The sequence below is a fragment of the Ambystoma mexicanum genome, chromosome 2q, assembly GCF_040938575.1.
Source record: "Ambystoma mexicanum isolate Mex_15411 chromosome 2q, UKY_AmexF1_1, whole genome shotgun sequence".
Classification (NCBI taxonomy): domain Eukaryota; kingdom Metazoa; phylum Chordata; class Amphibia; order Caudata; family Ambystomatidae; genus Ambystoma; species Ambystoma mexicanum.
The window spans coordinates 459,874,854-459,888,426 of record NC_090924.1 but is presented as its reverse complement, the minus strand read 5'-3'; the positions used below and the strand labels follow the sequence as shown (position 1 = coordinate 459,888,426).

Below are 13,573 nucleotides of genomic sequence, written 5' to 3'. Positions count from 1 at the left end.
CTGCACTTTGGTAAAGGGACCTAAACTGTGGTTGTCCTACTTCTGGAAGGTCCTTAGACTCCTGGCCGGATTGCAGACATTGCACTCAACTACAGATTTCTCAATCCCTGGCACTCGGATCCTGCAGCAGCAAAGAAGCACAGCCAGTCGGGGAAGATGGTCCAGTGTAGTTCGTCTCAGGGGTTTGTTGGTCCCACTAACCCACGGGAAGAGTTTCAGCACAGCAGCAGGGCTTCACTGGAAAAATTCAAAGGCACAGGAGGATGCAGCAAGCTTCGTTCACGGTTTCTTCGTAGGGTGTTCTTCCCAGTGGTTGACTCTGCCTCGAGTCCGAAAACCCTCACCTTTTAAGCATCTGTCTCCCATTCATGCACAGCCTAGATTGTCACTCCAACAGTGGGGTGTCTTTCCTGAAAGGACAACCAGCCAGCCAATCGGAACTGGTTTTTAGGCACTCCTAGAGACCAAGGAGAGGAGTTTTGGGAACCTCCCTCACTTCCTGCCTTTCCAGACACACTGGAGCCAGAGGCAGGTTTCAGGGCTGAAGGCTGCCAAAGGCAAAACGAACAAAGGGCTCAAACCTGGGCTTGCACGCAGAGTAAAACCCAAGAAAGACCTCACAACTAGAAAATGGTGACAAAAGAAGACCGGGCCATTTTGCCAACATATACTGCAGCTGAAGATTTAGCCTGTGGTAGAAAAGCGCAATGGTAGGAAAATTAAACTACTAGCACCAGCTATTTTAAAGTAATGAGGGTAGCCTAAGAAATGTTACATGAGTAGGTAGGATAAGGGGCTACTAAGCAACCCCCCCCAGCACTCCTCATAAAATGGTGTGTGCTGGACCTATAAAGAGAAAAGGGTACGTAAAGTCAATTTCACTTTATTATTCCTGGGAATGGTAGTTCACACAAGAAAAGGTATTTAAACCTTGTGAGAAATCTAAAGGATTTCCCTGTGACACTGCACTAAAGGTGCTGGGTGTCGCCATACAAAAAGTAGATGCCTATGGATTTTGTCAGACTCCAAAACAAAGCAAACACACAATCCATATCAGGTCAAAACACACGAGGGAGTGAGAAAAAGGTCCCACTCCCTCCAGGCTTTAAAATTAAAAAGTCCAGCAAAAGAGCTGGGGGTCTGTAAGGTTGAAGGGAATTGGCATAGAAGACAATACTCCCTAACAAGGCCTGCTTGTATTTAAATCAACCATTTATCTTTTACAATACATAGTGTTTCTTTGAACCATTTGTATTACAATTACTTTGTACTGATTCGACAGTCCTCTCTCCCTCCTGGCTGCTCGGTCTACGCTACCCTGAACTCAGGTGGTACAGCCTTGTACTAAGAGTGGAGTCTTGTACTGCCTCAGTTTAATGGTTTTACTGAGCTCTCAGACTTCAGAAAAACTGTCTTAACAGGTAGGTAGAGTAGAAAGGTTAAGGCAACAGTGAGCATGATGGAAAATGCAACAACAGAGTAAGTGCAAGGCACTGTTACCAAACCACCATTGGAACACTAAGCGGGGCTAGTGTAGGGAGAGGTGTAAGTCTCTGAGGGAGTCTTGGCTAAAGCCATAGCCTTTAGGTCATCCCTGCAGCTCAGTTTTAGTATTTAGCATATTTAGGGTGACAGTCCATAGCACTCACCCAGAGGGATAAGGACATCTGGGCTAGGGAGGAGGGTATACAAGTGAAAGAGGGACAGCCCGTGGTCCTGCAAAGTTCGAAATTAACACCTTAATCAGGCAGCGTCTCCTGTGCCATCTGGGACGTTTGCTGAGGATCAGCCATTTGTGATCATTGGAAATCATCCTCTAACTGCTGTATTATCCACATGTCCTTGGGGACTCTGTTCCGGCTGTCCTACTTTTCTGGGTTGGGTGTCGAGTACAACCGTTGATCATGCTGTACCCAGCCTCGTATCTTGTTTTCTATGGCTTCTCAGCGACTACTTTTTAAAGAGCGAGAAAATCGAAAGGTGCTTCTGTCCTTTTTGTATTCAGCCACATTACTCCTGAGGGCTGTCTTGAGGGTCTATTTGGTATTACCCACTTTTGATAAATGGCAATTTCAATTTTTCTTTTTGCCACTTTTTCACCACACACCTAGATGGTAAATTGGGGTAAGGTATATAGAAAGGGCAGGTGGTTGAAGGGGAGGATGCGGGCGTTTGTGGTAAAACATTTCAGCTAAGTTTTGCTGAATACAATCTGTAAATGTTCATAGATGCGTTTGGTGGTTGGTTTTCATTTACATGTACCAAAGCTAAAATGTGCACTTCCCGCTTGTTCCTGATGCTGGGTTGATGCTAGGTGCTGATAGCGCTGGCAATCTGTGGCCTGCTTGCTTAATCATTAATTTAAGACCTGTCCAAAATGGAATTCTTAAATTGTTCAACTATGTTTGCACACTCTGGAGATGTGCAGTGCCCTGTCAGGGAACAATCGTGTCCGTCCCCATTGCCATGGCTTACAAACTGAGTCTAAAATACATGCAATTTAAAATAACCTATTATGGTTTTAAGGATGCTAGAAACCTGGCTGTGTACTCCTGTGTGATTTTCCACTGGGTGCTCCAGAGGAAAATAGGTTTATGCTTTGGCAATGCATTACTTTACTTCTTGCCTTTGTATTCCCTCTGTGCCTCAGATGGGTTACTTAGCCTCATTATCCAGGTAACTTCTTTGTGGCTCTGCAGGTGTAAGCAGTCATGTGGACGACGAGTACCGGTGGGCAGGCGTCGAAGATCCCAAAATTATGATTACCACTTCCAGGGACCCAAGCTCTCGCTTAAAAATGTTTGCCAAGGTAAGCTCTGCACTCCTTCCCTTTTTTAAAATGCCTCCTGAAGATTCAACCAAGGGTTTATCTTAAAGGTGGTCTACAGTGGTGTGAACTAAATACGTAGGAGGGTGCTGGAAATCACAGATGGTTCTTATTTGACATGTAATAAGGACATCAATTCCTCGCTGTTGCTTTTTGCACATTTAGTATGGCTATGAACTGCTGCATAGAATTCAACCAGCGACTGGTTGCTGTCCAAAGCCAATAATAAGCATTGTTTGCACAGTCTCACATGTGATGGTTAGTGAGCACCCCATCTTTCTCTTTAATCAGGAGGTGAAACTTATCTTCCCTAATGCTCAGCGTATGAACAGGGGCAAACACGAAATGGGCTCGCTGGTGCAGGCCTGCAAAGCCAACAGCGTCACTGATCTCATCATTGTGCATGAACATCGCGGGACACCAGGTGAGTGACCCTAACAAGTGCAAGTAATGTGTGTAGAGCATGGTATGAGTTGCTGTGGTTGATGTTTAAAAGTAAGAAGTGTTTAGTGCCTACTTTAAGTTAAGAGCCTGGATGCCAGTTCATTACCATGGGATAGGAAATCCAGTGTTTAAATATTTCTCAGAATGTGCACACGTGTACTTGTGAATTTATACTGTAACAAAGCTTTGCCTTTGCTTGCATAGCCCCTAACATTATACAAAAATAACCCAATCACATGTCAAATTGATGGAATTTATTTTAATTTTATCATAAATGTTCAAGTTTTTTTGTGTGCTTAGCCTGTTTCTCGGCACTGCCCATTTTGCCAGGTAAGGGAAGGAGTATTGGGTAAAAATGCTTTGGCCAAGACTGGACATTTTGGTTTAGTGCAAAAATATAGTGTTGTATCACGTTACCTTCTACTTAACTACTGTCTGGGCATGTGCCTCATAGATTTTTTTTTTTAGAGCAGTCTGTTGCTTTATGGAGGTAGGTCCGCATTAGGAACATATCAAAAATAATACGTGAGCTGAGATGAGAGCTGGTGTCTTTGGATTCCAGCACCAACCATTTACACAAATGTGATGCGTGATAGTGAAAATGTTTTTTTGTTGCAGACACAGTGCTATGAATTTCTGTACACGTGCTACTATGCGCTTTATGGTACGAGGCACTTCTGGTCATTGAGGTTTGTGTGAAGATTCATAAACCCAGAACTAATTGCTTTGTGGGCCTTTGTCACACTCTAGTCCTACGTAACACTTTTCTACCACCTACTGGGCATACAGACTGATATTGTTGATTCCTTGTGTGGTGTTATGGGTAGTTTTGGAGTTGGAGAATGTTACCCCCCTTCCCTTTTGTGTGAATGAAATTCTGTACAACCCTCGTAGCCTGCTCAATCCCCTTATTCTCCCTACAGATGGGCTGATCGTGTGCCACCTCCCATTTGGACCCACTGCATATTTCACACTCTGTAACGTTGTGATGCGTCATGACATCCCTGATTTGGGCACTATGTCGGAGGCATATCCACATCTGATATTTCATAATTTCACGTCACGCCTGGGGCAGAGGGTAAGTACTGCGCTTTGTGTGGCTTGGAATGTGAAAAGGACTGCATCAGGGTCAGGCATGCTGTGTCTCTTCCCCCCTTAATACATCTTCCCTTTGAGGTGTAATCTTATTCGGCATATTTGTATTAAATGGTCAGTTAAGATTCAACCCACTTCTGACCCTCAAATGCAAGCCCACCTGGGGCAGACACAATACAAATAGACTTTTAGTGATGGGAAGTGTTAGGCGAGATTGTGTGCAGTATCCTTTGGAAGAATACAGCAACCTTGACCTCCTGGCAACAGGAACCCAACCTTTCATATAAGTTTGTACTACACAGGTTGGTAGTGTGGCTGAGCAGCCAGGCTTATCTATCTCAAGAGGGGTCAATGTGAGCAGTAGAGTGGTTACACAGATTCACTGTGACAAGTATTCAAATCAACCCTTCTACTCAAGGGTTTTTGATTGAACAATACATATTTATTTAAGTTATATAAGCCTTCTTCAGAAGGGAGCAAACATGTAACACTTCAAAATAATACACTTCAAAACACACTCTGTTTCTCTAAATCAGATGACCCATTGGGGATGGCATACAGATACTTCCTACATCCTTAGGTGACTTAAATAGCTAGGACACGGTGGACATTGATTTATACTGGTACATTTAGAGCAATACTGAGTTTGATGCAAAGGTTAGCTAGCGGAATAAAACCAAGGTTAACAAATAATTCATAAACTGGTAAGTACTCTTTTGAACCCTCCAATGCAAAGTAAATGAACCCTTTCCTGGGGGAAAGGTAAAAAGACAAAGTCAGATGTGAGAAGAGTCTCTCGGGGAGCAAGGGCAGTCAATTTTAGTTGAGCAAGTCTAGGGGAGCTGAAGATCTTCTTTGCAGGTAAGTAAAAGTCTTGCATAATGTTTTTAAAAAGGTTTGTCGAAATAAGGTTCCAGATGGCTTCTGTTCCTGTGTGGCTCTGCAGATCCTTTTGTTCCTGTGCCTCAGTCGTAGGGACAAGAGGGAAAACGTCTGGGGACTCCTGCAACACAATGAGAAGGTTGGCGGCAGCAAAGGTCAAACTTCAATTCAGTGGCACTTCGCGGTTTCTCAGCAAATGGCACCACTGCAGACTCTCAGATACCACTCTAGACTTCCTCACATCTGGGGTCCAGCACTCTGTTGAGGTGGCTCAGGCTTGGTCAGTCCTGCTTCAAGGGAGTCTGGAGGATCTTCCTGAGGCTCGGGTCTGAACTTAAAAGCAATGCACTCAATCTGGTGTTCCTCTCCCTGGCACTTCGGTTCCAGCAGCAGTGGAAGTACAGCCAGATCCGAGAAGATGTCCAAACGAGTTCACTTAGGGGTTGATTGGTCCCACCATCGAATACAGCAGGGCTTCACCGGGCAAACTAACGGTCTAGGAGTTGCAGCAGGCATCTCTTCCAAGTTCTTCTTCGGAATCCTTCGTCCAGTGGTCGACTCTGCCTTCCAAGCCAAAAAGCCTTGCCTTTTATGCAGGTTTCTCCCATTCATTCCAGCCTAGCTGTCAATCACACAGCAGCAGTGGGGCTGTCCTTGCCAGCCAGCCGGCCGATCACCTTTGGGTGCATTCCTGTAACCAAGGGAATCAAGCATGGAGTTTCGGGCACCTCCCTCACTTTCTGCCCCTGCCAGACATACTGGAGCCAGAGGCAGGCTTCACTTGTGAATCCTGCAAAAGACAAAACCTAACAAAGGGACCAAACCTGGTTTGGCGCGCAGAGTAAATCTCAAGAAGGACCTTTCCAACAATAAGTTATGAAAAAAGAAGACCTGGGCCATTTTGACAAAATGGGCACCCATGGGTGCCATACTGAAGCTGCAATTGCAGCTGCAGTAAAAACACACAATGGTAGTAAAAAGTAAACCACTGCCACCAGCCATTCATTGTAACATTTTAAAGTTACCCTTTCTACATGAGAAACTAGACAAAGGGCATACTAAGTAATCCCTCCAGCACCCTATGGGAAGATTGTGTGTGCTGGGTCTTGAAAGTTACTAAATGTAAGTAAAGTCAATTTCACTTCACTGCTCTTGGAACCGGTAGTTTCACCAAGAAAGGGTATTTAAACCTTTGGGGGCTCAAAGAGACTTCCCTGTGCCACTGCACTGAAGATGCTGTGTGTCACAATGTAAAGCTGATGCCTATAGAGTTTGTCAGACTCCAAAGTCAAAAGAAACCAGTCCAAATCACTGAAAAATGCACGAGAGAGTGTAGAGATACAATAGTCCTAAAGTCCAGCAAAAAGAGCTGGGGGTTTCTAAGGTTCAGGGGAATTGGCACATTTCTGCAAATTCTCCCTAACAATGGTTTGGCCCCAAAAACTAAGATTCCGGCCCACCAAAAATGTGACGTGTCCGGTCTAAGGCCAGACCACAATAAATGGTGCAGGGCTAAACTTGGAGGGACCCCATGCCTGCACAACATCCACTTTAGGTCTGCATTGTGGTTTCCCTCAACAGAGGAAAAGCCCCAGAAACAGAATTGCTTAAGAACAGGCGTTACAAAAATGCACTATTTCTCCACTGGCTACCAAAGAGATACATGTAGCTACTACTACTAATGCTTTATATTAAATTGCACCTCTGGTGAAGCCAAAATTAAATTGCAGTTGCCACCAGCCTACTCCAAAAACCAATGTAGAGTGATCAATCGCCCTACTGCCAAAATAGGCAGGCTTGAAAAGCACCAGTGTCCCAGGGGCTGACATGGGAATGTATGCTAATAAAGGGTTGCAGTGGCAAGGAGACTTCAGCCGAAGTCCCTCTGACCACAAAAGCCAGCAAACCTAAAATCCAAATGGGCGGTTGAAGGTGGTTGCACAAGAAGAGTAGAAGTCACATAAAATGGAACTGCACAACCACCAAAAATGAAATTCTGTCCTAAAGGCTCCCTACTCCACTGAGCTGACCCCTACCACCTCATCCCGAAAGTCAATATTATTACAAAGGTAGGCAGAGATGTGGTGGTCCTTGCAGTGAAGCTGCGGAAATGTCCCCGCCCTCTCATTCCTTTTTGCCTGGAAATTGTTACTCAAATTTGTAGTTTCAAGATCCTACCTTTCCAGAGTCCAGTAATTCCTCCCTGTTCCACTGACCTTCCTCGTAGTCATTTTGTGTGCATACTTTGAAGTCGCTTGTGGCATTTTACGCGTCGCAAGAATAAACCTAAATAAATGGGCCTGAATCACTTGGTGGCACGATGTCCAAAAGCCAGAGGTCATATGGTTGTAGCAGCATAGTTTTGCCCGGCCTACGGTGAACATACTTCCTAATGGAAAGGGTAATGGGTACTACCAGGGGCTTTAAATACTAGGTGCTAGCAAATGAAAAGTCAAAACAAATACATTTTTAATTTCAAATAATCTGGCCAATCCTACTGCAAATGGTCTCGCCTTCTGCATGTAAAACGTCTCTTCTACTGTACAAAATTATAAATTAATTCATGTGTTGCCATCTTTTGATTGATTCAGGTTTCCAGTATCATGAAATATCTGTTCCCTGTTCCAAAGGATGAAAGTAAAAGGGTAATCACTTTTGCCAACCAGGATGACTACATATCGTTTCGGTAGGTGATTTTAATGGCCACGTTTTCCCAATATTACATCGAATTCAGTCAGGCTTTGCTGTTTGTTACTATTGTGAAAGCAAAAAGAGGGCTAGTCTTGTTTCACCATGTGTTCAAATATAACATGCGTTGTCTAGCCCTATATTAAGATTTAGAAATGGTAAAGCAGTGTCCCTGATTACTACCTTGGTTGAACCATTGATAACATGACTGAATGCCACAGCTAGACTTTCAGAGGGATGGGGGAGCACTTAATGAGACTTCCTTTTTGCTGGTGAGAAGTACAAAGCCTAAAGATAATCTCAGACCAATTATTTTCAAGTTTGAATGTTTATTAAGACTTTGCTTTGTTAGTAATAAGCTTTGGGACTTTGAAGTGTGGGTGACGACCTAGTCGGCAACAACCAATACAATGGGATATTTGTGTGTGTACATTTCAGCACAGGCAGATATAAGTTATTGTACAATTGCATACTTTGTAAGAGTTAAACGCTACCAGTAATTGTCCAGACATGATATATATTTGATTTGATGAAGTGCTGTACAGTGTGTGGATAGATAACATTTGGATGGCATCTTTTAATAGTAACACAATGCTGCAAGTTGAGGTTTGTGTGCTGGTATTTGTGTCCATTGTGGAAAAAGTCATGCTATGAGACTCTTGCAAAATTGGAGAACTGTGGGGTCCTTCTGAGACGGTTTCCAGGGTCGAGTTCCAGAGGGTGGATGCGTGACAAGAGGCTTGTTTGCGGGTCCTCGAGTTGTGATTCAAACTCGTTGGTCGATGTGCTAGGTGAGGCGCGTGTGACGCCAGATATGTGGAGCTTAGCAGCCAGGTGCGCTTATGTGCTACTCGTGACTGCTTTGTAGGTGATGAATGCAGTTTTGAACAGTATCCTGGCCTAGAGACGAAACCATTGTAGTCCGCATAGGACTGGGTGATTCCGTCAAATTTCCAGATACCCATAATAAAGCATACAGCAGCGTGTTGGACTGCTTTTAGGGCAGCCAAGTGAGCAGGGGCAAATTAATGTACAAGGGCCTGCACTAAGATCCAGAAGTGGTTTATTTTGTGTGAATGGTGGCGATTGGAACCAGGCCATTTGGGCCTTCTTGGCTATGTGTTCCTGGAAGGACCGGCTGCTGTCAATGGTGAAGTCTAAGGATGTTTCTGAATTCAAGAGTTGTGGATTAAATCCTTCTCATAGAGCCATTGTTGGGGAAGTTGTTTAGAGGGGGGACCAATTGCGACAAATTTGGTCTTGGCTGGGTTAAGTTTGAGGTAGAAGTCTATCCACCAGTTCATCTGTCCTTGACAAAGGATGGGCATCGGTCTTAGTGACTGCATTTAGAGCTCTATAGTCCACACATAATCTCAACTCCTTGGATCCTGCCTTTGGTACTAGAACAACTGGACCTCCAAGACCGGATTATAGCTAGGGAGTCACAGAGACTGATGTCCTGTGGGTTTTTTACTCTAATGTACAACTGAGTATCATCCATGTATTCATGGATGGCTACATTGAGATCTTGGAGAAGTCTGCTCTGTGTAAAGGTTGGAATGGATTGGTGAGAGGATGGAGCCTTGGAGAAGACTCTGCAGTAGACTGGGAGTCGGTGAGAATGTGACATATTTATCTGGATGGCCTGCTGTCTGCCAGAGACACTAGGAAAACCAATTCAGGACTGTGCCAGAGATTCCCCTCCTGTCAGCAAGGAGGCAGAGGAGGATGCAGTGGTCGACCGTGTGCAGCTGAGCGGTGAACGAGGATGAGGGGGCATGAATGACCCTTCTCTAGCATTGGATCTTTCATGGATTCATGCTGTGAATATTTCCGGTCATCAGGCTGGGAATCCTTGGTTACTTTTTTTAATCCCGTTGCCTTAGGTAAGAAGAAACTACATTTTGTAGCTCAACACCCTTGTTATGGGTGCTTTTGGTCCCCACCAATGGGACTTCGAGTAGCCCTAGACAAGACCCTCCTCTTCCCCTCAGATTCTAACCGCTGGTTCAGCTGAGGGAGTCCCCACAGATGGTCTAGGTTAAGATCTTCAAAACATTTTCTACAATATCAGGTTTGCGGCTTTGAGGTGAGGTAGCTTGTTGGGGATGGAGATCAAAAGGATACCCCTTTTGTAAGCCCTGTGCCACTTGTGGTCTGAAAACATATATGAGGGCGAGATGCACTCTTGACTGTATATACTGCCTGTACCCCCACCACACCATTGGAAACTGCACTGTCTGTCGAGGTCTTGGTTCCAAGACTTTCAAAGATGGCAACAGAAGGCTGGTCTGCGGGCTCAATGAGGGGAACTACCCAGCGTACCCCTCTGATGTCGAATTCACCAAGAGCATGGCTGCTCTGGCAGGGAAACTACTGCAGTCGAGGGAAAGGGCCAGGTCGGTAGAGCGGCCAATGAAAAAGACCAAGCACAGAATTGCCCACGAGCCGTCGACAGCAGGCGAGAGAAGACGGTCTAAGGGGCCGGAGAGGCTGTCATCGCCCAGAGAAGGTCTGTCGTCGCCAGAAGATGGGAGCAGGTGGTGGCAAATCAACTGAAAAATGGAAACGCAAACATAAGTCGCGATCAGTGGGAGAGGGCAATGCCTCTTCAAAGTCAGAGTCCAGAGGGGCTGGCAGGGAATGGGGGGGGGAACCACGAACACCTGAAACCACCGGCCCTGGTCAAAACCACCATGGCCGTGGACGTAAGCGGCTCATTGTTGGCCACTCTGAAAATGCTAAAGCAATGTCAACAAAAGCAGTCGGGGCATGGAAGGTGCATAAGCAGCCTCCAGCAGAGACCACAGAGAAGGAGCATCAAAAGTCACATAAGGTTCGCCCGTCGATGTTAACTGCGGCGAAGCAGAGGGCAGATAGCCCCTCGCCGATGCAAAGCAAAACTAACTCATCGACGACGCTCGACAAAACTCCCTCATACACTCTGCTCCAAAAGTCCAGCTCGTCAACGACACTCCACAAAACTAGCTTGTCCACGACACATCATAAAACTGACTCATCGACAAAGAAACCCAGGGAAAAAGACTGCGCAAACCCTGTCCCGTCGCCCCAGCCTGTAATCTCTGCAGCGGGGAAGGAAACCTCCCTGTGTCCCAAATAACCACGGAAATAGGGCACCTCGACGACAACCCCGTCGACGGAGAAGCAAAAACGTCCTCAAGAGATGCAGCTTCCGCAGCCAGATTAGCCCACGCAACCGCAACCCACCTGCCAGGTCTCCCTGATCCAGTATTCCGATGTAATGACAGAGGTGATATTACAGTACAAAGTCGACACCGACTTCGAGACACAGAATCAGCAAGCATAAAGGTCCGATTCGGAAAAGTCGACTGTGATACAGGAGGAGACTCCAACTAGGCCTCCAACACCAGGGAGTCTCATTCCGGAAGGGGACCTATCGGGCAGACCACCACAGGAAGAGGCAGGTCCAGCACTGCCCACTGGGCCCACCCACCTAAAAGTCCAACAAAGGGAAGTGCAGGCACTGTTAACCAGCCCACAGGCCCTACAATTTTGCTGCAGAAGGTTATCACTCCGCTCGATGCAGCTCTAAGGCCAGTGGTACCGGCCTTAAAACACCTCAACCAGCATGGCACAGCAGACCCAGGTCTACATCGCGGGGCATGGTCCTCCAGAGGACACTCGCAATCCAGGTTGTTTTGTCCCATCCCCTCCGGCATCCTCCACTCTGTTAGGTAAGATTTGCACAGAACTGGTAAATCTTCTTGACCTGGGTCAACCCCAAAACTTTTTGCTTCATTAGTGGGATATTTTTCCATAATACCTCAGTGAGTGAGAACCTTTTTCCATACTCAAATAATCTTTAATTCTTTTTATGGGTTATCCTCTTTGACCACTTATTGACAAGTGCCTGTCTTTGCTGGGTTGACCTAGGGGCTCCCCTTTGAACTTTGTTTTGCTAACCTTGAGTGAACTACAGTTTCCAAGGATAGAAAGGATCTTTTCGATCCCGTTTACATTTTGTTAAGTGAAACCAGCACACCCCACCTTATGTGAGTGCTGGGGAGATACAATTTATCCCCTTTCACACTAAAACTGTAACAATTCTGTTACAGTGACACGCTTACCATCAATGGCTGGTGGCAGTGATACCTTGTATTAATTTGGTGCACCTTTATCGTGGGCTGTGTTCACAGCTGCAGTAAAGGCACCTAAGGGTGCTCATTTTACCAAAATGGCCCGGTCTTCTTTTTTCGCCATTTGAGTGTTTCTTGTCGTTTTATTCCTTCCCTGACATCCAGAGCAGGAAATTCCTTTGTGTGATTTTTGTCTTCGGCGGGAGTCCCCTGGACTCTCCGCCCAGGCTCCAATCTGTCTGTGAGAGCAGGAAGTGAGGGAGGAGTCCAAAACTCACCAGCCCTTTGTCTTGCGCCTTGCTTGAAAGGGGGGACATCCCAATGGTGGGCTGGCTATCCTGATTGGACCACCAGACAGCCCATTCTTGTAAAATGTGGGGAGAGAATGCAGAGGTTGTGCTGTAATTCCTGATAAATACTGCAAACCTGGAAGCTGAAGAAAAGTCGACCACTGGAACCGAAGAGGAAGACAAAGGAAAAGCAGATGAAACGATTTCCAGCGACAGGAGAGCCTGCTGTGTAACGAGAGCCTGCTGTAGCCCTTCCTTCCAATCGAACTGGGGACTCTGAAAACGACGGCCCCCGACCCAGAGCCTGGTGAGACCCACTAGACTCAAGACTTGCATTTTGAGCCATCCCACACGTTGTTGCGACCATGCGTTGTTCCAATACCCTGGGACCTCAAGCCGTTGTGCGGTGCACAGTCTCCGAATGTCGCTGAAACTTCGTGGGCATCCTGGTGGATCTCCAGAGACACGAATCGAGTATGAAGTCCCCTCACCAGAGTGCTGGATCTTTGTAACGACGCAAATTCAACCGCAATTTTTTTTGTCTTCTTCTGTGCTCCTTGAAAAGGCGCCAAATCCGCAGAACCACATTCAGTCATGAGGGAAACCTAAACCTTGCCTAGAGCCTTCTTCATTGATCCCTGCTGCAAAGTTCCTTCTGAGCTCTTGTTTTCAGTCTCCACGACCAGGAATCCACTGACCGGGTATTTGGCTGCAGACCCTGAAGTTCTCCTGCTGAAAAATCTTCTTCAATGCTGAGGTACTGTATTGGCTTGGGTATGTACTTACCTTAAGCCTGTTAGGACTTCTGTGTAGCTTTGGGTTGTTTTCTGTGATGGGGAGGCCTCTCATCCAGTGCACCCAGTCCCACTGCTAGAATCCTGCTAGGGTGTCTACTGCGAAGGCCATGGACCCTCTTCTAACTCTAAAGTAAAGTACTTATCTGTTTGCCTAGTTTTCCTAAGGAACTCTGACTTTTGCTACTAAAGAACCTATTCTGACACTGCCTGTTGGTCAATATTGCTAGTGATCTCCCCCCCCCCCTTCTGCCACTGAACACTCATGCTCCAAGAATAAGGGAAAGACTTTCAAGGGATTGGGACTTCTGCCTAGAAAAGAAAATAAGTGTTTAAAAGTTACTTGTAAAGAGTTGGTTGGTAATTCATTCTACTCAAGAGTGAACAGTTACACACGTTCTTACTGATCTTGAATGTGTGATGGACTATTCTTAA

The 13,573-nt window shown here is 45.9% G+C and overlaps 1 protein-coding gene across 2 annotated transcripts in view; it reads left to right on the top strand.

The window, feature by feature from the left end:
* IMP4 (IMP U3 small nucleolar ribonucleoprotein 4) overlaps window positions 1–13,573 on the top strand; it is a 124,352-nt gene that overhangs the window by 57,649 nt on the left and 53,130 nt on the right. For both annotated transcript variants that reach the window (XM_069647570.1, XM_069647571.1), the window contains exons 4-7: window positions 2,700–2,809; window positions 3,119–3,251; window positions 4,195–4,349; window positions 7,840–7,934. In XM_069647570.1, coding sequence (XP_069503671.1) covers window positions 2,700–2,809; window positions 3,119–3,251; window positions 4,195–4,349; window positions 7,840–7,934 — 493 coding nt within the window. The remainder of the gene's footprint in view (window positions 1–2,699; window positions 2,810–3,118; window positions 3,252–4,194; window positions 4,350–7,839; window positions 7,935–13,573) is intronic.